The sequence below is a fragment of the Schistosoma mansoni genome, chromosome W (genome assembly GCF_000237925.1).
Source record: "Schistosoma mansoni strain Puerto Rico chromosome W, complete genome".
Taxonomy (NCBI): Eukaryota; Metazoa; Platyhelminthes; class Trematoda; order Strigeidida; family Schistosomatidae; genus Schistosoma; species Schistosoma mansoni.
In genome coordinates this window covers 10,375,972-10,403,364 of record NC_031502.1, presented here as the reverse complement: position 1 = coordinate 10,403,364, position 27,393 = coordinate 10,375,972, and the positions used below count along the sequence as shown (strand labels likewise).

At 31.8% G+C, this 27,393-nt stretch overlaps 3 protein-coding genes across 3 annotated transcripts in view; all 3 read right to left on the bottom strand.

Annotated features, from left to right (window-relative positions):
- Positions 1–516: 516 nt before the first annotated feature.
- On the bottom strand, positions 517–17,657 carry Smp_158760 (putative dynein heavy chain; the record flags this gene model as incomplete). Its single annotated transcript, XM_018788503.1, is given in 8 exon segments — positions 517–2,649; positions 2,654–6,235; positions 7,389–7,628; positions 8,842–9,315; positions 10,462–10,935; positions 11,829–12,519; positions 12,664–14,918; positions 17,499–17,657. Coding segments are annotated over 8 exon segments (9,699 nt in total). The 3' UTR covers positions 517–825.
- Positions 17,658–18,701: 1,044 nt separating this feature from the next.
- Smp_114580 (hypothetical protein) lies at positions 18,702–18,860 on the bottom strand (the record flags this gene model as incomplete). The annotated part of the gene is made up of 1 exon (XM_018788502.1): positions 18,702–18,860. One exon carries the CDS (start codon positions 18,858–18,860, stop codon positions 18,702–18,704), a length of 159 nt encoding a protein of 52 aa, XP_018654038.1.
- Positions 18,861–19,468: 608 nt separating this feature from the next.
- The window catches only part of Smp_067620 (hypothetical protein), a gene marked incomplete at both ends in the record, with an annotated part of 35,524 nt that continues 27,599 nt past the window's right edge, over positions 19,469–27,393 (bottom strand). The window contains 4 exons of the mRNA XM_018788501.1: positions 19,469–19,660; positions 20,986–21,312; positions 22,669–22,815; positions 23,889–24,074. Of these exons, the coding sequence (XP_018654037.1) occupies positions 19,469–19,660; positions 20,986–21,312; positions 22,669–22,815; positions 23,889–24,074 (852 nt within the window). The remainder of the gene's footprint in view (positions 19,661–20,985; positions 21,313–22,668; positions 22,816–23,888; positions 24,075–27,393) is intronic.

Genomic DNA, 27,393 nt, shown 5'->3' with positions numbered 1-27,393 from the left:
TATTAGTAAGTTACTGAATGAAGAAATAATTCGCTCGATTTATTTTGAAATGACTGTTTCGATCATGATTTTATGTTCAAAATGTATGGTATGTTAAGTACACGGACATCTGACTAATTACCAAAGTTTAAGCTGGTTACCTTCTCCCGAAATTTATATGGTGATTTTCAGGGACAGTAAATTCTAGGTGAAAGTACGAACTTTAAAGAGCAAATAAACCGGCTATCGTAATTTAGATAACGTACAGATCATGGATTCCAGGTTTCAAAGGTACAAAAACAAAGTACTAAATAATTCCAGTCAATAAGCCTCTAACGGGACTGAATATGGACATGAAATTCCAACTAACAAAACACCATAGCAAATTCACTTGCTAGATATTTTCAATTCATCACATTAAGTGGCGATATAGAGTGGTAAGTTTTCAGGACCGAACTACCTAAAATTGTGAAACAAAAGCTTGAACAAATATTCATTAAATTCATTTTATTGAAAGAAGGATTTAAAATCCAACCTTAATATGAACGAAGAAGTACCACTTGGAACAGTAATCATTGTCATTCTAATAATATTATAAATAAGAATAGAACCTAGTGTTTTTCTTCCGATTACTTTTTCGGAAAATAACTTCAAGAGCAATTGACAGAATAAACCTTGAAAATAGAATGAATATCATTTGATCAAATTTTGAATTAAAAGGAATTGTTTTGAAATATTGACAAAGTAACATGATTCCAGATTCTTAGAGAATGTTTACTTAATAAAAATCATGAATGGAGAATGTAACCATACTGTTCATTGATCGATTTGTTATTTTTACATTGATTAAACTTGTAACAGTAAGGCGACACCACCTAGAATCCAACGTGATGGTTTTTCTTTAGTTTTCAGATTAAATGTCCATACATAAGTAGGGCCACGTTGTTTTGTTTTGTATACTGGACAAGCATATGTATTTCGTAAATCTTGTCTGTCAACAGGTATAGCTTTTAAAAAGATCACTGGTAGACTTGGTGCTAATTCTTTTAGTCGAGCTTCAGCTATCATATTAGTTTGTATATCCCATCTAGCACCTTCCATAAACAGACCATATATATAGGCACCTTCTCTTGGTGGTGCACTCATTTCATCTTTTGTCTTTTTAGTTACATCACATTGAAGCACCATACGATCTAATGGCCACTCATTTTTTCTTGCTGTCTGTTGCATAATAGCTGTTAAAAATGATTGCGGATTAAATAATCCACCTAACCAAACAGTATTAGGTAAAGAAAAATCATTTGTCCAAACTTCTAATTCTTTCACTCTAGACAACATATCAGCATACCAAATACCAAGGGGATACATACTTGGATAAGCTCGTTTCTCCCATTGAGCCGGTACACTATCTATAATAAGTGAATTAGCTAACTCTTCCATTTCTGGTGTTGTAGTCAATTCACCTTTTAAACCAAGTGTTAGTTCTTTCAATGATCTACGCATTTCTTTAATTAAAATATTAAAACGTTCACATTCTTGAAAAGCAACTACAACATATGGTGTACGTTCTTCCGGTGGAACTTTACTTTGCAATTCTAGCATATTAAAATCTTCTGGTAATTTTTCAATAATTTCATCGAGAACATTTTGTAATTTCTCCTCTCTACTTATCCCTGTACCGCTACCAGCGCCAGCATCACGTGGTTGCATTTCAAAAATAGTACGAAACAGTTTTTCCGATGTATTTGTTAGGAATTCCATCTCAGCATTTGGATGTAAACCATACAGGTACGGTGATTCTGGTGGTAAAAATTCATCAATATACTGATGATAACTTTTATAATCAGTATTTTGTGGTGTTTTAAAATTTGGTGCTAAATAATGATCACCATCTAACATTTCCGGCACTAAATATTCTTCTAAATATGTTTTACATAAACGACGATCCCAATCATCTGTAATATGCCCACCATACATAATATCACCGAATAAATATCTCAGATCTTCCCATGGTACTTTACTATTTGCTTCTAAATAATTATATAGTACACTGACACTGATAGTTAAATCACCTGTATTAAACGGATAAATACGATTCCAACCTTGTGGACCAAATTTACGTCTTTCACAAACAACAGCATGAAAATAACATAGACCAAATAGAATTGTTTTAAATTCATTTTCACGACTACACATTTCAAGTGTGTCTTGATTGAAATTATTTAACGCTTTGTGTAGATTAGCATGCATACCAGTTGGTGGTTCATTTGTTATTTTGATAGCATTCTCTAATATACCTTGCGGTATAATATGATATTCTGGATCAGAGGCTGGTTCAGCACTGACAAACAATCGATAATTTGCATGTCCCTTTTCAGCAGCTTCTTCCATTAATTTCTCTAACGTTGGCAACCACTTGGCAACTAAATGAACATTTTGTAATACAACCCAGTGGCCTTCTTTTGAAGCCAACTCCATAGCTTTTGCTGCTACAATCTCTTGGCCTTGACCTAAAGAAACATTGTGAAAATTTTGATTATCCCCAGTAAAACCAAGTTTGCGACCAAGTGCTTCAACCTCTTTCAATGGATCAACACCAGGAGATAATATGAAGAAAATTGGTATAGATGGACTTTGAACACCATCAAAGCTTGTTGCGATTTCTTCAAGGTCACGAAGACGCTTGATATAGTTTTCCACAGATTCCAACAAAATCAGTTATGGCATAAGTCATACGATCTGGTCGTAAAGCACGGAATATACACAATATTTGTAATGGTGTTTTACTTTTCCATTCTTGTGGTAGTTTCTCTTTTTCTGGTGCTTCACCTTCAACTAATTTTTTCCAGCGTTTAGCTGAACCTTCAATATCTTTATCTAAATTACGAAATGCTTCCATATTTGATAATGCCTTAATTCCACCCCAACCATTATTTGTAATAAAGTCAACTGGGGATGTTAAATTCGGTATAATTGGGAATCTTAGTAAAAAGTCCAGTTCTACTGGATTAATTTCATTGGATACTGATAATATTTGGAATGTCATTTGTGCAGTAAATATTAGTTTATCTTTTTCAAATAAACCTCTTGATGTATACATATAAACAGAATAAGTAATTGAATCAAGTAAATTTTTAACCCGTGTTTGTATATCTTCAGATGCTTCCGATCTATCCATGGCCACTTCAAATACACTACGGAATGCTTTCAATGAAAATTGATACATTGGATTAATTTTGTTTAAATCATTCAATATAAAATATAATAATGATGCACGACATGCTGCTGGACGATATAATTCACGTGCTTCATTAATTTGAACCTCAGTAATTTTAGCTTGTGCAACTTTTTCCACGATTTCTATGGCTGTGCGTTTATTTGTTTCCAAGTTTTCAACTAATGCATAGTCTCCAAGAAAATTGCCTTCCGCCGCTGATAATCTGGCTAATAAACTATCTTCTAATTGTTTTAAGGTAATTTTAAATTGATTTTGTTGTCGTGTTAAATCAGCTTTTAACTGTTCCAAATCTGGACGTTCTTTATTGACAACACTGGCTAATAATTGATCTTCTAAACCGTCACGTGTTACAGTAAAGTTAATTAGCGTAGTTTGTGCTTGCATTTCTGGTTTATAATGTGGATTAGCTAATTTCGTTTGTAAAATTAAACGAAATTCCGGACTATATTCAATTTCTTTATCACCAAGACGTATCGCTCTACCTTTTTTAATTGTTTTTCTGCCCAATAACGAATCTAACACAGGATCGACAGACTCTTCAATATTTTCTAACAAAACTGTATCACCAGACGATATAGCACGTTCAATTTGGTCTAAATAACCTTTTGAACCTAGGCGTATTACCTTTAAATCAGTCGCATAACGTGTTTTAATCCATTTTACACCTTGTAATTGTGGATCAATCATCAATGGCCAACGTTCAGCATTAGTTAAAATAGTAGCATTTTCAATAGACATTCTATCAGACGGTAGACCTTCATTATTCCATGCAGCTATAACTGCATCATCAATTAACATGTCTAGTGGATCTAAACCATCTGTAATCGGTATTGATGGATTAATTGATTTCAAAAATGGTGTCCAATGTTGATCAAGTAGTTCAGTACGATAACGTTTCGTAAAACAGCCAACATAAGATAAAAATGCTGCAGTTAATAAAATATCACCAGGTAATGTAATAGCTTGTTCTTTATATTGTTTCACTTGTTGTGCCCAACGTATTTTTTCTGATGCTAAACCACCAACTAAACGATTAGCTAATTCAATTGTTTTATATGTTAATTCTGCTTCATCTTGACATTTTTGTTTTTCCATAGTAGCTGTTTCGAATTCATCTGTTAATTTTCTTAATTTTTCTTCTAAATCTTTAATCTTTTTCTGAATAGTTTCTAATTTTTCAGTTGCTTGACGTAATTCTTCATTAGCTGCATTTAATGCATCACGTTTTGGTTTCACATCACAATAAATATTATAAAATTGTACAATATTAATAACCCATGAACATAGACCAGCCGCTGCTGTTGATTTATTACGAATAAATTCTGGATCGAATTCAGGATCTTTTAAATATTCTTGTACAGCTTTTAAACAATTCTCATGAATATTTTCTTTGTCATAATTAATTAAATTATCTAAGAATAAATCAACTTTACTCATTATACCAGCTTTTGATGCTTTCCAACTACGATCTTTTGGTATTTTACCATCTGGTGCTAATAAAACCATAACAGCTGCTGTCACATTAACTACAGCCGCTGGTGGTGAACCAAATGATTTCATTTCAGTTAAATTATTTTTATTCAATGTGTTCAGTGCTTCTTGTGCTGCCATTAATGCTGGTTCAGCTTTAGCTAAATCAACTTCACAATCTTTTTGTTTTTTTGATACTTCAATTTTAATTTTAGCAACTTTTTCTTCTTCTTGATTTGCAAATAACTTTTCACCTTTAACTTTTTCAGTTTCTGCACCAACAATTGTTAATAATTTATTAGCATCTTCATTTTTCTGTGCTAATTCCACTTCCTGCGCTGCTAATTTTGCTTTTAAATCATCCACTTGTTGTGAAGTACTTTCTAATTTTTGTAAACCATTTTCCAAGCGTGTCATTTTATTAATTAAATCAGTATATTTTTGATTTAACATATTTTCATATAGTTGTATTTGTTCTAAGAATGATTTTGGTGTTGTATAATTATAACGACGTTCATTCTGTAAATAAGTAACACTTATATCATTAACTGACTGATGTGTAAATGACATGAATTCTGCAACAGATGGTCGAATACTTTCCGGTAGTAATTCTATACTACTTAAAAATCGTTTTGATACTGATAATAAGGCTTCTTTTGGCCATTCATGAAACCAATCGATTGAAGTACAATTAACAATAGCTGGAAATTTTCTCGCTCTAACACGTAATGTTGAACCAACTGGTGAAAAGCACAACACCACTTTTAATAAACGACGTACTTTATCAATGAAATAACTCCAACAATTTTCACGTGTATCTTGTATACCTTGAGATTTAACTTCTCCACGCATCCCATTAATTACATTTTCGACTTCATCATCAGGCAATAATTCTGGTATATCACCGGATGCTAATAAATCATTGATAAGTACTAAAAATTTCTCTTCAGTAATTTGACTATCGGTTAGTAAGAAAACGGTACCAGTATTTTTTAATCCAGCTTTTAAATAAAGATTAGCTAGATCAGCTTTCAAATCAGTAATTGCATAACCTTTACGTAATGTAATTTGAAATACTTCTAACGAACTAATAAATGCCGCTAATCTTGATAAAGATTGTTTACCGGAACCGCCGACACCAATTAATAACGCATTACCACGTGGTGATTCTAATATACGACTAATACGTAATATATGCGAAATAGCATCTTCAAATAAAACTAAATTCATTACAGCATTTAATTCATTATAATTATCCAATGCTTCATTTAGTAATTTATTTAAATCATTCATATTCGTTACCGGTAGATATTTTGGTTCACCAATACCTTGTGTGAAATGACAATACATATTTGGTTTACTAAATAATATACTTTCATCGATATCCTCAAAACATTTTTTAGTGATGTCTATTAAAATTTTCTGAAATGATTCAACATCTTCACGTTCAATTAGTTTGTCAGAGTAAACCCGTTCACATTCATGCATCCACAAACGTATTAGATCACTCGGTTGACGAATACATTCATTAGTTGAAAATAATAAACCCTGTATAATATAACGAAAAGAAAGAATTAAACCATACAAGTAAAAAACCGAAGTGCATATTGTATAATGGTTCATTTTATAGAAGATGGTTGCACGATATTGTGGATCGACCGAAGTTAGACATGCACACTTATAGATTTCAGCTTAGTAGTCTAGATGTTAAATACTTAAGGAGACAGTCGAGGCCCTGGGTTAGATTACCGGTGAAATTGTGGGTGCACACTGCCGAGAAGTCCCATACTACGATGAAGCAGCTGTCTAATGCTTCCTGGTTTTCAGTAGTTCTTTAACTAGAACCAGTCTGTAATTCAATCTATATAAATATACCTGAAGCAATCCCACTGAAAGCCAGTGAGAGTGAGGAAACGGTTTTGTCCCGGTTTTGATACTCCATAGCAGTGTACACACGCAATAACGCGTGTCATCACATAAAAGAACCTTTATATTTTATTTGTACATGATATTTTTCACCAACTATCTACCATTTTACTACTGTATATATAGTTATCTTTTCTCAATTCACTTTCTATTTAATTTAATTGTCTTTCTAGTTTCATTAATTTCTACTTTTTGTGACATAATTTAACAAGAATTTTTGGAGTAATTTACTTTTTTGTAAAATTCTACACGGTTGTGTTTATCACCTGGATCATAGAAAGGATTTAAATTCAGAAGAAATCAGTAAATTTTTTCAGTGTGCCTCATCTGCTGACAAAGACTGATCAATGTTTGGTCTTGAATATTAAAAAATGGGGAAATAAAAATCTTTGCGATAAATGTTCGATTATCCCGGTTCATTTTAGTAAAGTTGGATTGTTGCTAGCAGTAGAATTCAATACACGCGTTTCATTCTATTTGAGATTCATAAGCTGAATAAACCTACATTCTAGGGTTAGGTTTTTCACTGAGACTCGACCCTAGTATCTATAACGTTTTCCAGAGAGCTGTTGTGTTCTAACTTGTTCAGCGAGTATGGACTTATTTGTCAGAGTTTGCATTTTTTCCCGTCATTGATATTATGTACTTCAATTGATCAGTTTGTATTGGCATGTGAGCACCCTGATAAAAATTACCTCGATAATGTCATTTAGTCAAAATTTTTAGAAAAAGTTGGACCTTGTTGGTAGAAAAAATCCCCTTATTAAAAACTTACTTGAAATATATTGGATAAATCACGTAAATTAAATATATAATGAAATTTGATAGCAGTTGGTAAAAATACACTAGCCACTTTGGCATGTAATAATAATGCACAGTCAACAACATTTACGGCGAACTTTTGTAAAGCTGTTGAACAATTGATTAATCCTAAATGTTGTGTTAGTATAGATGAATAAATTATTTTCAATGCTTCTTGACCAGGAAAACTTAGTCCAAATACACAAAAATGCCTCTAAATAAGAGAAAATCAAGATACAAAAATATGTTATACGAACAACTTTTGTTTTCTAGAAATAAACAGAATACTTATGATTTTCATGAGCAGAACTTCTATGAAATAACTTCGACAATAACCACAAAGAATCTCAAAACTCAGCTGATATAACCATTTAGAGACGAGTTTTTTCAGTGATACTTCAGACAATATGAGTTTATAGTGACAGGAAGTCGAGAACCGAAGTAATCGCTATAAATCGCATTCTGTAATAACAGCAAAATAATGTATTTATTTCAAAATAAACCATTTGATCTATAATTATCTAACTTGATAAACAGAAATGAATCTGAGAGTTAACAATAGTTAAATAATTTCGACATTCGTGTTCAATACGAAAATCAGAGTTGGATGAAAACCAGAGTCCCAATCGAACAAACTACAGTAGCTTTCAAGATTATCTTTTGTCTAATACGCTATCAGAGATATCAAAAAATGAGTGATTATCATTTCATAATGCATTGCAGTTATTCAATATAGGTACTGATTTTACAAGTATTATGTACTCAATGTTAATTTTCCTGCATTATTATTGAAACCATATTATTTGAATCGTTCTATTAATCTTGTTATTTCCATCTTGTTGAGCTAATACAGTATGGCAACTTAGGCCAAAGCAAACGTGTGCTAGGTTCGACGTTGATGAAAACTGATTAATTGATTTACTGACGTTCAAGTGAATGCTATGAAAAATCTTTAAAACTATACGGAAAATAATCACTTAAACTTCTATGTGAGTTAGTCTATGACTATAAAATACACATGAGTCATTCATACCATAAAATTCTTCATTGTTCAACCAGTCGAAAGCTAATTATGATTACACGATTTTGCTTTAGATTATAACACTGGTGATGGTAATTTTTTTTCCAGAGATCAGTGAAAAATAGTGGTATACTTGAGATAGATATCACTTTTATATGGCATTTTGATTACAGATTCTAGTGTATTTCTGAAGAAGACTATGGGAGTTGAAACTCTCAATTGGTAAATTAGTAGATGAATTTACAGTCATCATAACAGAAAACTCAAAACCAATCAACAAGCTAACCATTGTTTCAAATTCACTGTGAGTACCAACGGAATGCTTGGCACATTTGATGATTTTAGGCTCCAAAAACTTCAAAACTTTTCAACTCAATAGCTTACCAACTCTTTAATACCTACTTACTTGTAATCTTGGATCAATAGTAAAACTACCGGATGTTGGGTTCATACACGCCACATATTGAGTATTATTGATTTCCTTCAATGTCAACTTTGTTCTGTCATACCAATGTGAATGATCAATATGTTGTCTTATTAAACAATGTGGTTGCACTGTAAAATAAGTATCAACTTCCGGCATATTTAAATCGTCAATAAAATAGATTAAACGTTTGTTACCAGGTGGACCATAATTTCGACCAGCTTTTTTCTCTAATGGTTTCTCTAAAACACGTTGAAGCATTTCACTTGTTGTATAAAAATTAAATGGTACATTTGTAATCATAATATCTTCGTTAAAACTGGAGAATGTATCCTGTACAAGTACTGTTTTACCAGTGCCTGCATTACCAACTAACATAACAGGACGTTTACGTTGTAGTAGTAAATCTAAAAAGTAACGTATACGAATTGTTTCCGTTGTCGGTACAAGCATGGCCTAGAAGTAAATAAAAGCATCAATAAATTTCATTGAATCCATCAGTTTGTTTGACATTATATGATGAAGATAAGATCTCATAACCAGTTAAAACGCTCAGTGGTCAGATTAAGTCAAATCTACTGAGCCTTTCCAGTAAACTCTCACCAGATTCTACAGATTCTACGCTTAAAATAATAGTTTAAAGGAATAACCAACTTTAAAGTATGTAGATCGTCTAAAATTATGCCACAAACTCAGATTATAACTTTCCAACAAAGTTTTCCAAGGGGTTTATTCTGAAGAGATTGCCCACTAATATCCGTCTTTTTATGTTCACTCGTTAATATTTAATATTTTTTTACTTGCATAGTCGATTGAACCAACTGAGAGAATTTTCAGTGATCAAATGGGTTTAAAATACACAATTACAATTTGAACCATGCTTTCAGAACTATCTAAGCCCCATAGGATTAAACTACTTAGATTGAAAAAAAGGTAGGTAGGAGGCAAACAGTGAATATCTGATTAGCTTGGCTCGAGAAGAGAGAAAGTGAGACAAAGTTTGTACAAGAGAATCAGAGTGGTACTTCTGAAAAGTCTAAAATGGAGGAAATTTACGTCAATCCACCACCACCACCCCTTTAGAAAGTATGTCAGACATAAATAACATTGCAAGATTAATAATCAGAATAAATATTAATAATCGAGTGAGAGAAATAATAACGTAACTATAAGTCAGCCCGAAACTCCGGTGGAAAATTACATAGGGTAGAGGGTGACGTGATTCCGGTGGGAAATAAAGAGGTGGGGAAGTGGCAACTAGATTATTCATGTGTTTGGAGGATTAATAAATGATAACATCACGAAGGTAATAGTAGTGACAATGACAGTAATGCTTGAGTATGATTAATTTTAAGCTAGGAATATACAAGAGAAGGGGTTGTATCTACATTAGTCAAATGGGGTCATTCTATAGTTTAGATTACTAGTGATTTATAGGCCTTAAGGTTGGTTAAGGTAAGAGAAGAGGTTGAATATATTTCTTTTGAACACGGTTCCAGTTGTGATGACTAGTGATAGTAAGCGTAAAAACAGGCCACTAAAACAAACTCGGAAACATGAATAAAGTTAATAAATAAACCTATGCGATGTACTATAACTTACTTGTAGTGGAAGTTCTGGGTCTAATTCAAACACTGGCAGTTTCTTCGACCATAGTTCGAATTTTTTACTCACAGGATCAATGAAATAATCAAATACAATACCATTTATTGGAAATTTGACACTTTTAAATTCAGTTACCCACCATTTACTAAATTCAACACGATGATCAACTAACTGATCTTGAAATAGTGATCCACCGAATGCCCAAACAGCACAGAATACAAAGTATAGTTCATATAATTCCTTCGGACAATCTGGTGGTGTAGTTTCTGGTGTTAAATGACAATCAAGTAAGTAGCACAACATTTGTACATGAGCAATTTCAGTAATTGGTGTAATCTTTTTAAAACGTGAACGTAACACTTCTAAACATGGTGGGACATATTTATCAAAAAGAATTTGTAAATTAGCCTGTTCCGATTGTAGTTCACGTGCAGCTAACCAACTGGATATAAATGGAGTTGTACCAAGATCCTATAAATCAAAAGCAAAAAACAGTAAAGAATTAAACTTATAATTGAAGAATATTTTCTTCGGATAATTGTTGGGTCACCAGCTGTTCGATATTGGATAGTGATGTTGATTATGCCTAAGTCTCATAACCCGTCAAAATTATCAGAAGTCGTCATCTCAAACCTATTGAGCTTCGCTTCTCTTATTGTCATCCAAAACTTTAAATCAAATATATATTAAAAAGTATACCACTTTCAATCATTCATTACTTTTGTGATTTCAGTATTCAATGGTTTTACTAGGTTAATATTTCATTTCTTGAGATTATTTTTATTATTCTCTTGACAATATTTAGTTTTTCGTTCTTACTTAAGCTTCATTTACTGTTACTTTTCTGCTTAATTTAAAATAGTCTATGAAATTAATTTCCCAATTATACTTACTCATTCTCTTTGTGTGCTTTGTCTCTGTAGAATATTTACTCACTTCCCAAATGTAATGAAATTTAATAATTTTTTTGGCACCGTTGATTATTCAACACTTATGTTATTGTCTATCTTGATTTGTACTTTTTCGAGAAAAAGTAATCAAATTTTCGGTATATTTTTTTCGAATTAACCAACATTAATGCCTTAGGTTGTTAACATTTAAGGAGAATCTATGATATTGACAACAGATTCTACTATAATTGTAACTGTCATTGTTGTTTCAACAGTAAGAAGTTGTTGTGTTTCTTTTGGTAGGTCAAGTATGAAAAGAATCCGTGTAGAGAAATTTTAAGTAGAAATTAAAAATTAAAAATGACTAATATACATCACTTGGAAGCTGTCGAAAAAAAGTTATTACAGTCTAATAGATAAAATGTTTGTGAATAGGTAAGAACAATTAAATAATAACATCAATTTAAAAATTACTTGTGGATTGATGTATAAAATTCCAGCTCGTGAAACAGTAGCTGGTGTAGCTGTTTTCAAATGACTTATTTCAAATAACAAACGCATTGTAGGCGTTAAGGGAATACGTTCATTACTCGATAATGTTAAAACTTTGTTATCATCCATCACTGTATTTAATGATTCAATCCACATTGGGTCGATATCACCATCGAGTACAATCCATTTAGGTCCATCATGTGTTAAATTAGCTAAATCTCTCATAATAACAGAGAATAAACCATCTTTCCATTCACGTGTAGCCGGATTGATAATACCGAATAGTTCATCATTTGTAACAGCCTTTGGATCTAAATCAACAGCGACTGGTTTCTTTTTCATGTTCAAATTTGTACGATATAATGTTTTCCACACCATGGATTTACCTGTACCAGCATTGCCTAATACAAATACTGAATGTCTTACAGCGAATAATTCTTGCAGTTGTATAGCTTTTAATATAAAGTTATCTTCAGCTTGTAGTTTCAAATCAATCGCAGCTTGTTTAACTTGTTTTTCAAGTTCTAAATCACGTTTTCTGGGTACATCTAATGCTGGGAATAAATCACCAATTAAACCCATAAACACAGGTAAATCATCAGTGACAATTTTAGGTATATTAAAATCACGTAATGCACGCATAAGCACTTGATCTTCTGGTCGACCTGGATCACTACGTTCAAATGCACCAGCCACGACTAATACAGATTTAATAGCTCTTAAACCCCAATCATAATGTTCTTGTTTCGACAATAATTCTTTGCATAATTTATATAAGGTTAGAAATTTTCTAGCCAACAATCTAGCATCAGTAAAACCTTCAGCAACTAACATAATTTCACAAATTAATTCAAAATCTGGCACAACCATAGCACATGGACGAAATAAAGCTTTTAAATTTTCCGGTAATTCAGCACGTCCAGCGTAACCAGGATTCATCGTGATAAATAAACCAACTGTTGGATCTAAACTAATCTCTTCACCAAGAAAATTAAATCGTTTCTTTTTATCTCTTATTGCATCTTGTATACATTTCACTTGTACGGCGACAACAGATAAAACTTCAACTGAAATACGATTGAATTCATCAAAACAACCCCATGCACCAGATTGAGCTAAGCCTTTATAAATATTACCAATTGACTTATAATCCATCTGTTCTGAACAATTAAATACATATACCATAATGCCTAATGCACGACCTAAGTCTTTTGTTGTTTCTGTTTTACCTGTGCCAGCTGGACCAGCTGGTGCACCACTCATTGTCAAATGCAATGACTGTGTCAATGTAATATAACAACGATCTGTTAATGGTGTTATTACTAATCTTGGTGTATTGCCTAAATATTCATGAGCATAACGAAATTGTGCATCACAAATATTAATGAAACAATCTTGTTGTTTTTCATCCCAACGATGTCTTAATTGACTAATCCATGTAAATGATAATGCATTATCAATTTTTTGACTAATTAATTTGCTAACTACATCACGATTATGTACATCAATGGTACAGATAGTCATAACTTTTTGACGATCTTGTGAGTTCAGTTCACCGATTAATAATGTGATTAATGCATTTAGTTGTTGTATTTGTTTTTTATTATAATCTTTCAGTGCATTTTCATAGCCTTCTTCTAATCTAGCAAAATTTATATTAACTTCTGTTGTCCAACCAATTTGTGAACCTGCTAATGATACTTGAGCTGGATAGTCAAACAACCACTGATCACGGGATTTCTCTTCATATGTTGATACAGCTTCTGATAAATAATAACGTATTGTAGCACGCATTTCATCTAGTAATTTATTTAACCATACTTCAACTTGTCCATCTAAATTTACATCTTTTGATAATTTAACTTGTTCACCGTCTTTAGCGCCCATATGATATGCAATTTTTGAGTTTCCTTTATTACCATCTGGGCGAAATTTCAATGAAGCCAATGAATCAAATAGTTTAGTTAAATGTTTAGTAACTTGTTCTGGTATATTACCATTAGATAAGATATCTAATAAATCAGTTGGTGATACAAAGTAAAATCGTGGAAATGCTAAACGTTTAGTTTCTAAATACTCGGCCAATGCTTTTTCACACAAAGTTAAATCTTTTTGTATTAACTCTAAACGTTCATATAAACGTGGTCGACTTGTTGCTTTAATCACATTGCGATCATCACCGATTTCATGAATTAATTGACGAAAATCACGATCAATTCCATCAAATCTTAAAGAATCTTGTGGTAGTTGTTTACGTATGTCTTCAGAACCAATAAATATCGATTCTAAATGTGACCATGTACGTTGTACTTCAAACCAAATAGTAATCACTTGGTCAGCTGTAGATAATCTTTTTTGCCATAATGATACATCATCAAGAAAATAAGCAATATATTTGGATGTCATCATATTTTGTAATTGTACTTGATTTTCTTCAAGTGTCTCAATTAATTCTTCAGTTGCTTTCAATAAAATTAAATTTGTACGTGAATGTGTTTCTTGCTCAAATGTCATTTGTGTCCAAGTTGCATTGATTTCTTTTAATACTTTCTCCATACTCATTTCTTTTACAGATTTATCAACTAAATTACGTACTTCATCTTCATATTCGTGTAAATTTAATGATAATAAGTCCATTAGTGTTGTACTTTCAGTCATTTGGAATTTCACACCAGTAGCTTTCATTAATTGTATCCAATGTCGATCACGTATTGCTGGATTTTGTAATTCACTTACTGCTCTTAATGATGTTAACATATTTTTAACTTTTTCTTCGATACCAATATATGCATCCCATGCACGCATTTCTTTATCTAAACCGCGTAAATCTTTGGCAAATTTTTTACAATCTAAATCTAATTGTTCAACATTTATTGTACGCCATGGACTCAATGTCCAATTATGTATACTTGTCTGGATTAAATGAATATAATCCCATAATATTTTCAATAGTTTTAATTCTTTACGACATTGTTTAATTTGTTTAAATTCGGGAACATTCACTTCAAATAAACTAGCTGACGTAAGAAGATTTGACATTTCGTTTTCCAATAATAATAAACTTTGATGATTCTAGTATATAAATAAAACAATGAACAAAATACAGACCAAAAATAACAAACAAGTTATTGAAAACTAGTTGAACACTGAACAGTTTGAAATAATGCAGCAATAAAGAGATAGATTTCATGGTCAGTAATAAAGAATATTCCCATTTTTATGCGAGAAATTTACTTACGCTGGGTATTCCAGATTTAGAAAAATAACAGTGGATCAACCCCAAGAATTGGGTTGAAAATTTGAAACATTAGAGATTGTGTTTGTCCTGAGACTTGAAGAACATGAGTTCTATCCTGCGTAATAATTTTGAGCGAGAATTGTCGGTGAGTCCAAAATTAGACTATCTAGTAATTCCTGGTTCCTATGATTCCGTAGTAGATGATCGTATATGATGAAAATTATATTCAAGCTTAGTTTAAGTATTGTAATTCATGCTGATTTCTAACCAGAAACCTTTCAAGCAAAGATGGATGGTGGCTAGCAGTAGAATACAGAATGCGCGTTTCGTCTCGTTCAGGACTCATCAGCTGGATGTGCCCGCATCTCAGAGTTGATGTTCACTCCAGGACTCCAACCTAGTACCGTTAGCTTCAAACGCCATTGCGTTATCCACTTAGCTACTGAGTCCTGATAGCCACCTGACTGTGCAATGGGGTAAAGTTTAAATTCATTCGCAGGTACATCCAATTGACGAGTTCCAAATAGAACAAGATGCGCGTTTTGGATTTCACTGTTAGCCACCATCTATCTTTACTTATAATGCTTGTGATTTAAGGCAATATCGAGGCAATCCGCACAAGTTGCATGCATGCCAATTGCGATCGTAATAATTAATGGGAAGATTTAAACAAACAATACTAAATGAACAGATACCTTTTAGTTATAAATTAGTCCTTACATACGATTTGATAACGAAGGTGATAGTAGTTTGGTAAAGCAGTGGAGAAGAATAATATATGGTTCTTTTTTATTCAAAAACTTAGTTTCACAATCATAGAGTGGAGGTTTTAATTTTTTTAGTTCTATAAATGAGTGGCATAGATTAATAAGTAAGTAGTTTATTTTGCCATCTACTCATAGAGGCCTTCTTGAACATCTGAGTTACCTGTTCCTGTCATCTAGACATTACAGTAACGTATCTAATTTTGTTTGTTTCAATGCATCTTTATGGCAGTTAATCGCATAACCTATTCAGGTGTGTTTCTGAAAAGTGTACATCTTTTCGTTGTACAAGTTAAAAAAGGCCCAATCAGAGATATCGTGGTTGCTAGCAATATACAAAAAAAGAATGTGCATTATTTATATGTCGATTGACTGGACTGCTCACTTCTAACTGACGATCACTCAATAGTTGTCTTCAGAATCGATCAAGAAGTAAGAAACCGAAACTTGCTGAAATACTTTGTGCTGAGAATTCTATATTATACTAAAAATATAATATTGAATAAAACCAATAATAATAAACATTCACTGATGTAGTAGAAGTTTGACGAAAAAATTTGAATTCTTATATTTCGATACTATAACAGAGGTTACAATTTTAGACCGATCAAACATTATTAAAAGGTTTTCGCGCCATCGTAAACTTTTAACTCTACATGATTCACTTGCCCGAGTACATATGTAAACAGACAAACAGGAATCACATTATAGAATTCCCAACAAAATTATAATGTTTAAAATTTTGCATGATAAGATTCAGAAAAAGTCTTAATTCTCCGTCATCAGCTGAGAATTCAGTGTTCCATATAACGTTTTGGTAAAACCATAAATACATATCATCTACGAGAAGTTTCAGGACCTTAAACAATCAGTGAGAATAAATATCTTTATGTGTGTTTTTGTACAAATATAGGTGAAAAATTACACTCTAGTTAGAAAATGGATGATATTCAGATTTTCTAGAGATTCTTTCCATTTGAAATCAAACCAACTCATGCACAAATTCTCCAATAGACCGTAAATATTTTCAATTATTTTTTGATTTCCCAATTAGTCTACAAACCACCATTCACGGGCACTGGTCTTAATCCAAGCAACCTGTATAATCATATAAATGATCAAGTAAACTGTTAACAAACAATTACTTTTACTTTTATTGATCAGCATGAGGATCATTAGAAGACGATACATTCCTATGATCGCATGAATTATTTTTAATTTCTTGAACTACGTTGTTTTTGAAAACCTTTAATATCTTGTGATAAACGTTAATTAATGAACGATTCAACAAATTAAGAAAGAAATGTTGGCAGTACGTGAAGCAAATGCTTAGATTGTTTTCGAAGATTTTTAAAACAAAAGATCTAATCAGCAGTTCACAATTCACATTCAATCACAAAGTCATAAGTCTGAAACATTTTTGACTCAAAAACATTATCAGTAAATGTCATCAACTTCAAATCATAAATTCGATTTCTAGTTCAGTACATAAAGGATACTAAGTTATTGAGTATATATATAATATTATTACTGTCGACGGAAATTAACAGAACATAACAAAACAGTTATTCACTGTTTAACTGTTTAAAACACGACGATTTGTATAATATTACGATATGAAAATTACATGAAAACGCAATAATTAATTACCTTGTCTATAATTTCGTAAGGATTCTGACAATTATAATTAAATGGTGACATTTTACGGAATTCCTCACGATACATATGTTGTTTCACATCGAAATGTGCACATTTACGACGTATATTAGCAACTTCATTATTTTGTAAAGGTGCGACTGTTTGTTTCATTAATATAGCTTGTTTTTTGACATTGTTCCATTTTTCAGGTAATGACTAAATATAGAAATATTAGGAGAAAAAGTAAAAAACAAACAGATATATGCGAATGCTAATTGATTTCTAAAACTATTTCCTATATATGCGACTGTAAAGCTTGATAATAAATTTATTGAAAATCGATCCCGTCGTTGAACTTTGTGTTTTTAACTAAATCGTATTTATTTAAATTTGGAGTCTTTGGATATCCTCACATGTTACCAAGTCTTTTCTAATCGAAGAGAGTTTCAGTTGAAAAGTACTTCTACCAAGTTTAGATTGCGATAATCATTCGATAGCAAATTCTTAAGTAAGAGACTTGAACGTTACCAATTCTCTTTTTCATGCAAACAGTCTAATGATTATTCTTTGAATAATTTTAATTTATGATAGAAAATACTTGATGGTAAATCAATATGTCTCGAAACCGTTAACCTTGTTATTAGTTACATTTTTGAAGAGATTAGAGTTAGTGCTGAAGGAAAATAGACAGTCTAACTGTACACGAAGTAATACTTAAGATAATAAGAACTTAATAAAAAAACTATTGATTCGTTGTTTTTAAATATATTTTCCGCTTACTTCTCTATGTTGGATTGACTAGATTTTAGTTTGGTTATTAGATAATTAACACTCAGTGACAATATAAGGTGACCCTTCCTGAATGAGCTCTTCAAAGAATTAATTAGTTATCATTCTATCATTAGACGAAAGATGAATCTTATACCAGTTATTGATTATCATGAAGTAAATGGCATTACTCAATCTCTTTGTCAGATAGACACCTATAGTTGTTTTTATCCAAGTCTGCAGTAGGATTTACTAATTATCTATGCATCATGAAACAGGATAGACTTGCTTTTTTATTACGAGGATCTGTAATTACTCAAACGCTGCGTAAAATGTTGCTGTTTGGTGTGCAATAAAACTATTCACCCTTATGACATCAACAAGAACAACTAACACCAAAGTAAACATTCTCATTTCATGGAAAAGTAATTATTATAAAAATCAAAACTACAATAACATTATGCATTGGCTTACTTCTAATAACTGATGTACTTCATCAGGCATTTCTTGATTATATGTTTTCAATAGTTCTATTGTTTGTTTCAATGGCTCGAACATTTCATCTGTGGCTATTTGACGATCTTTTACTTGCCCTAGGTGTTTCATGACAGAAATTAAAGCATTATAATTTCCATCTTGAAGATCTACACTTAAACCCTTAGTGGAAACCTTAAAGTAGGGGAAAATGAAATTTAAAAAAACAACCACAGAAGATATAGGTTATAGACGTTTTATTATTTGCGATCTAATAAAAACAAATGTAATACCGTCTGGAAACTAAACACCGAAAACCATAAAATTACAACAAAATCTGTTTACTATCGTCTAAACGAGTATTAGTTATCGGGTTGATGTGTTAACATGTATTCTCTCATACCAAACAATATAGATAGGTTACTGTGGGTATGAATTCTAGAGGAACCCTTTGAAGATTGATACTAAAATCAGTTAGTAATCTGTAATGATTTAAATAGAAACCTGACTTGTTGGGTAAATACTAACAAGGGTGAATATCAACAAAATAAAGTATTTATTTGAAGTTATTACTATTCCATAGTCACGACTATCGAACTGTCCTGAATTTTACGTTCTTAATTCGTTATTTTTCATTGGTTACTTTCATTGTGAAATGTAAGTGCATCATATGCATGGATTTCGAACAGTAAGTCAAGAAATGAACATATTATTACTATTATACTAACATATAAATAAGCTTAAAGTGAATTATTAGAATTTACCTGAATGAAATTATTTAAATCTTCTAAACTGGTTGTAACATGATCAATTAAATGTTGTTTAAACATTAGACTCCATCGTTTAATGACATTTATGAGCGCTTGTTTAAATTTACGAGCATCTACACGGAACCAAGAATCAAATTTAGTAGATCCATCCACTTTACCAACCTTTTGATTTTTTAAAAAAAATTCAGATTTATTTGACAAAAACTATTGTAACACAAAAAAGTGAGTGAATTACATAAAAACTCAATAAGTGATTGAAGTTGTTTATTGTTCGTATATAAAATAGTGTAAACTAAGAATAATCAGAGTAAAAGTAGTTAATGATGATTTTAATAATTCATTCTTAACAAGAATATCTTTACATCAAAAAGGTAACATTATTACTCGTCCTAAAAGGGGAACTAGAATTAATCTTGATATCAGTCGCTCACTTTTTGCTGTATCGTGAATGATGTCATACAAACAAATCATGAATGAAATAACTGATTATTTCTCATTTTTCAACTGAGAAATTGGTTTGTTCTTTAAGAAAGCATGTATAAATGTGTACTGTAAATGTGAACAGTCTTTAGAGCTAAAACAGATAACTTACTATGTATATGTTTTTGTGCGTTGTTTGTTAACGGTCTGTTTATATTCTGTTTATACAATTGGAGTAACGGTAATTTAATAGGATAGTCGAAATATTTGCAGAGGAGTAAACTGGGGCTTGGACATAACATATTTATAAATTTTATACTTCAGTTAAAAAGTAATGGAAGTATAGAGGAGATTTACTGTGTTGAACAGCCAATGTTAGTTAAGATGAGTGGTTACTGACAAAAAGTTGTTTCAAATTTGGTTCAACTTCAGGGGATACTGAAACAAAAGAAGTTCATCTGTTTAAAATCGAAATATTTTAAGTGTTTTTCCTACCGAGAACTACCACTAGTTAGAGATTCTTTGAACAAACAGAAGTATATGTTCATGAAGATATCCAAACGACGGTGAAACAACTAATTCTTCAGTGCTCTCTTGTTTTAATGAACTTACAGACACTATAACTTTTAGAAGGTTGAGATTATTTTCAATATTTTCAATGTTTATTGAATGTGTCATACCAAGCACTTAAGGTTGTTTTTCTACTAATTTAGCAGGTGAATGCTTCATGTTAGGGTATACCTTTCATTAAAGATTTCAAGCCATAAATATTTATGTTTTTAATCGGGATTTCGGGATGTGGCACACTGAAATGTTGGTGACCGATAGTTGTGGATAATTGTAAGCACTTTAAATGAAACCTTTTATGAAAACTACCCTCTAATAAGCAACAATAATCCACTAAATGATCAAAAAAATGTTTGAAAATTCTGAGTATAACATACTTAGCGGACACTGAAAACGTTACAGATAAACCTCAGGCCTCGTAAAAACCATTATCTTCAAATGTCAAGTACAATTAATACATTTTAATTTGAACAAACGAAACTGAGAAAAACTTATATTACCTCTTCATAGATTTTTTCATAATAATCGATTTGCTCTTTAAACTGTTCCAATGTTGGTGGTTTTAATACTGGTAAATTACTGGAATTATCATCTAATTCATTAGTCCTTTGTATACCGCCAGTATTGATTAAATCAAGATCTTCTTGACTGACAGCTTGTCCATAAAGTAAAAACTGCTGCATAAATTCATTACGATCATCAATCCATAAATAAGAATATGCATCAAACGTGGCACGATAAATTAATGCCTTTTTCATAACAATTTCTACACGGTCTAATAGTTGTTTACGTTTTTTTGATAAATTTTCATTTTGATTCATTTTAGTCTAGAAATTATTTGTTTTAATTAGATAACATACAATACCAGAGAGAATTAAGAGAACAGGAATTGAAAGTAGCTTTAAACAAATAAAAACTGGATTTTTTTGTTAATTTCAATGATGATAATTAACAGACTCTTACATGAAGTAATTTGTGTCATGAAGATTTACTGTTTGGTCTGTTAACTTGAAAATGAGCACAACTGAGCATCGGTTAAGGGACTTTGCAACAATATGTGAACAAAAAGTTTCCAGTGTATAGTTATCACTGGTTTTAATAAACCGAAGAGGATATGTCACTTCATATACTAGATAATTGCAAATCATAAAGCTCTTCTGTCCAATAACCGGTGATGATAAGATGTTTGAATATCTAATTCCTATGGATCTACTGGTCTTGATTTGTACACATCTTTAACAGTATCCCTTAAATGACCTAGGAATAACTAATAATAAACAACGGACAAGTTTTCGTTTATCTGAATAACTGAATTGAGATACATGAGAAAGTGGATGAGACTTAAAAGGATGATTGAAAGAAGTAAACTGATAAACATATGACCCTTGAAACAAATCTGTGTGGGATTCAAGTTACCACATTTTATATTTCAGTGAAGCAAGGGAAAATCATCAAGGAGAATAGTAATGGTAAATTATAATATTGACAAAAGTGAGGAACTAAAAATATGAGAAGATATAGTGAAAAGGAACGAATAAAATCCTCTAGTGAACTATTTAAATCATGGATAACTATTGTACTAGTCAGAGTAAGCCTAATACTTAAGATTTATGCTAATTTGCTAATCGTTTACCAGATTTTTTGTTTATTATTGGATATATACAAAATAACTTATTATTATGTCCATTTATTTGTTTACTAGCAAGTTTTCTGTTCCTTGAATAGCAGTTATGATGAACTAAATTTTGTCATTTTGACCTCACGATAGTTGTAGTTATGAAAGGTCACTGGATTGGTGATTAATTCTCAACTCTCAGTCACCATTCATTTTTATTCAGTTTTGGTTTTAAATGTAGTGTATTTTCGATGGTTTGCTTAGATCATCGGATAGCTGTTTTATCACAGCTTGGAAATTCTAATAAACGGGATCGAATCAAGAACCCTCAAGTTCCAAAGTGATTATGAAACAATTCATGCACTGATTTAAAACCTGCCCGATTGCCTACACTTGTCAACTTCGGTTTATTCACTACATGTTAATAACAATAATACTACAAACCAATTTATTCTAATTTCCAATTCTATCTATCTAGTTTATGGATCTACAAATGTTACAAAAACTATTTTTAACAAATAAAATGGTCTGAAGAACAGAGAAAAATAAAAAGTGTACTGCCACTAACCATATAGCTTTCTTTCATACTCAAATTGGTTATATAGGGAATAAATGTGGCTTGTTTATAAATATCCTCAATAATATGATCAACAAGTGAATACAGCCCATTCTTCGATTCGACATCCATAGATGGTTGAAATGATATATCTGGAGCCTAAATGTAATACAAGAAAAGAACCTCAGTAACAATAGCTAACAAAAACTTATGTGCCTAACCCTTCAGTCAAAGATTATTACAAAAACTAGTAAAATAGGTTTCAAATAGAATTAATGTAAAAAGTTTAATATCGTATCATTAATGGTATGTTGTGGATTTTAAATGATGTCATTGTAGAAATATCCGGTAGAGTGAGGAAGTATTGGGCCGTCACTTTCTTATTCTATTCGGTAAAGGTGAGTTGGTCTAAGGAGAACAAAAGAACTATTCATACATCACAACTGTTTGTCAGGAAAGACTGAACTAATGTATTGGAATAATTGATAATGTTTTTAACTTCCCGAGGAGTCGCCCACTCCAAATTGTGATTTTTAATTGGCTAGGAGTGGGCTAGAGAAGTTAAGGACAATCAGGTTAAAACATGAAACTAAACCATGAAATCAGTGGATCTTGTTGTGAAAATTGTCGAAATGACGACTAAAGCATTGGTGTTATCGAGATGTTGGAAATCAGTAATTGAAGATCCTATGTGGCATACCCTTCTAATCATGAAAATATTAATACACTACCATAATCTGTCACTCTACTCATGATATTTAGTGTAAGGCTCAGTGTTGTTGTGTTTGCCTATCTACACATAATGCATCACTAGAAGGTTGGGTAAAGAGATGCGTTTTTCCAGGTGTTTGTCATCACAGAGTGAAGAAACTCATTTGAACTCCCTCGATATCAACACTTAGTCGGTTGATTTAACTAAGTGGATGAATAAATTGTTTACTTTGTCAGGTTATCGCTATTTCTACGCTGATTTTTCTTGAAGAAATTAGTTTAAACAGGTATTAACACATCAGTTTAAATTAGTATTTGCGAAATGCATCAACAGAATTCATTGTTCAGCTTATCACATTTAGAAAGTTGTATTTTGTATAACTCGTATTTTGTGATATAGTACAGTTTTTTTACTAACCTAACATTTTTTTTTTCTGTGAACCCGAAATTTACTGATACAACAATAAACTGGTTTAAACCTGTGATTAAAAAAAATTGTGTATTTTAAAATTAAGGGTTACTTGTAGTTCCATTTGAGATTCTAACAAAGCAGATGTTATTGGTGCATCTTCAGTTTCGGTAAGTAAATAATTTAAACTACATTCAATTGTTTGAACAAGACCATTTTCTACAATACTATCAATATATTCAATGTATTTTGTCCAAGCAGGATCATTTTCATTAGCTTTAAGTAATTCACGATTTGTCTAGAAATCAAACGATTAAATAAATAATAGTAAAATAAATGTGTTATTTATTTGAATAAATTTAATCGGTAAGTTAACTTCTATGACTTTTAGTATTATTTAATCTAACAGGTGTTATATTAATGAGTGATCAAGATAGATTTCATAAAAAAATAACTTGGTCATTGTTATTCACCTAATACCAAAGATGGACGATGTGAGTTCAGTAGACCGATTAACTTAGTGAAATACATTTGGTTACAACAACGATTAGAATAACATTCTTAACAATCACCACAGTGAGTGAAAACTTCTTATTAAGAATACAAACTTGATATTGCGACTAACCACCTTTAAATAAAAAATTAAGGTGTTAAGATAGTGTTCGATGAAAATAAGACGGGCCAAATCAAAATTCAACAAGAATAAGGTACAATTTATAAAATCTTTTTACCCTGTGAAGTGTTAATATGGGTTTGTAAAAACACTTGACCATAGAATCGGAAAATTATGCTCACAAGAAAAGTATTCAGTAATAGATAATTGTCTTGGAAAAAGTGGCTTCCCCAAGGCATTTATAAAGGAACATAGAATTGAATACCATTTAAAGATGGAATTTCGTTAAAAACTGAGAGAAAATGTGTTTCATTCAATAAATGTCTAAAGGTGATCAGATCGCGAATAAAACTAATCAACGTCGAAAGGAAATATTAAGGACGACATTAATTGCAGCAAATTAATTTCATTGTACACAATGAGATGCACAACAACACAAGCATATATCAATTCAAATGTACATGCTTTTGCATGCACACTGGAAGAACAAAAAGACGAACATCTACGTGTTTTGTCGAGCGAATTTCCAAGCACCTGTACTTCCGAGGACAAAACAATCTTCGTAGTTCCATTGCATGCCACTTCTTAAATACGGGACGCAAGGTAGATACGACGAATCTATTCACTGTAGTCAACAAACAATCTAATTATGCCTTATTAAAATTCGAGGTCATGGTTATCAGAAGACAAACGTGATCTTTAGATTCAAAAACAATCGGTGATTGATCTTTCGTATTACTTATTTAACTCCTAATTACTGTCAATTAGTCATAAAGTTGTTGTTAAGATTTGTATCACAAATATACTAGTCACATATACATTGAAATTTATTATTTATGGTGCCACATGATTTTCTATGTTATGTCTATGAATATAAATTGAAAAATAATACTTAGGTCGTCTTCCAAGGGTTCTGGTTGGTAGTTTAGAAGAGGTGGTATAGGTGAGAGTTATAAATGAGCAAACAACCGTTATGAAATATGCGGAAAGCAGTGTTAGCAAATATTGACAAACAAATTCACAATAGGCTGAAAATTAGACATTCTATATCTTTAAGTTGAGGAATTTAAGGAGAACCACATAAGATCTAGACGTGAGGACAGAAACGAATGTGACCTAATCATTCCGCAATAAATGATTATGGAAAATAAAGGAACCAACAATATGGTACTGACATAATGAAGTAGAAATCAAATTTGAATACTCAATTTCTATCACAGAAATGTACCAGATCATATGAAAACTGAAATAAAAGTTAGTATGCTCACAAGAGGGAACATTTAAAGTTATGTAAAACACATTTTTGTTCCATGGTATATTGAAGTACTTGGTTCGAAATGTGCAGACAAAAAAACTTGATCCCAGTTAAAATAGTGGTGATTCAAGAGAAAGAAAGCAGAACGACCTATGTTAAACCCGCCATAAAAAAAGAGGTAACCAATGTGTGACAATGTGGGGATAAATAATGACATGATAAGCAATTTAAATAGTGGAAGGAGCCATACAAAAGACAAATCAAAGATAAAGTTGCAGGCAGTGAGAGCAGGATGTTTAAACGAACTAAATAGTGACAAAGCTAATCTCTCTTGTAAGTAGACAAAGTTGAAAAAATCAGTAAATGTTGATGCAGAATGATTGCTTATGGAAGAAAAGTATTAACGGAACTCGGAAAATATATTCCTCAGAGTTTTTGAAACGACACCACAGATTAATTGAATACCAAGCCTATAATTGAAAACGCGAACATAAATTTTACGAGATCGAAGACTCAAACACGACATTGAGAATAAGTATCAATCGATCTACAGAAGAAGACCATCGCTATGTACATCAGCTTAATGAACTTAATGAAAACATCTAAAATCAAGAAAACAGGTAGGAGACTTCTACCTGAAGTTTGTTCTGATAATGTTGTTCAGAAGAACAATGAAAGCTCCACGACCAAACCAACCATCTTAGAGAACAGAACCCCACCTAGATCATCCACCTGAGTTTCAAATTGTCTCCACCATCACAGAAAAAAGGACCTATTTTGTTGAAATTCAAGAAAAGTTTGAAAGTCAGAACATTATTTCCACGATTTTAAGCGGTCAGTTACAGCAATCCATTACACAAGCAAGGAGCAGAATCTACAAGATATCCTGGATATGATCTGGTAATTTCACTATTATACATTACCTAGATTTTAGAAAGGAGTAAAACATAGCACACATTACTGACGAATATACAACAACTTCGGAAAATGCTATTCGGAGAATACATTTCTTGATTGAATTAATGAAGATAATAGATTTAAAATATTACAATGGCAGAAAAATAGATATCTGCCATTCCACAACTTATTATAAGTGGTTTGTTTACAGGACCACTCGTAAATTTAGACCTTACCGTATCAAGTAGGTTGATTGTAGAACGGTCAGATTAAGAGCAGAAACCTAAAGTGAAATCATGCTGTTGACTTTTACGAGTTATGATGGCAGCAGGGTTTTTCATTCAAACAAACAGTATCTCTAGTGATCCTGACATTTCACAACAAAAGGAGTGGATTAGAAAAGATTGGCCGTAAGAATAACACGCTTTACCTTACCACACAGATTTCCTTAACCAGATGTAAGGCCCTTAAAATATGAAGCCTCAAAAAGAAGTATTGGTCGGTTTTTTCTAATTTAAGTTTCTTGTGGTGTAGGCGAGATGTAAGTCCGTCAACCAATGGACGTATATACTACTTAAGAGACAGTCTTTTACAATTATATAGCTATAAAATGCAGTCTTTGAATGTTAACGATATTCGTAGGGTGCAGGTATCCAATCATCGGTGTACTTGAACACATTGCTCTTGCATTGTGGAACGAACAAGCGAACAGTGCTGAGGTTAGGCATCGGTTACTAGGTAAAGATGAAGTACAGTTTGATGAGGTTGTGAATCTTCATCGACTGAGGAAGTTAGGACATGTACTAAGTATGCATTAAAACCACCTACCTCGACGAGCACTGTTGACTTGTG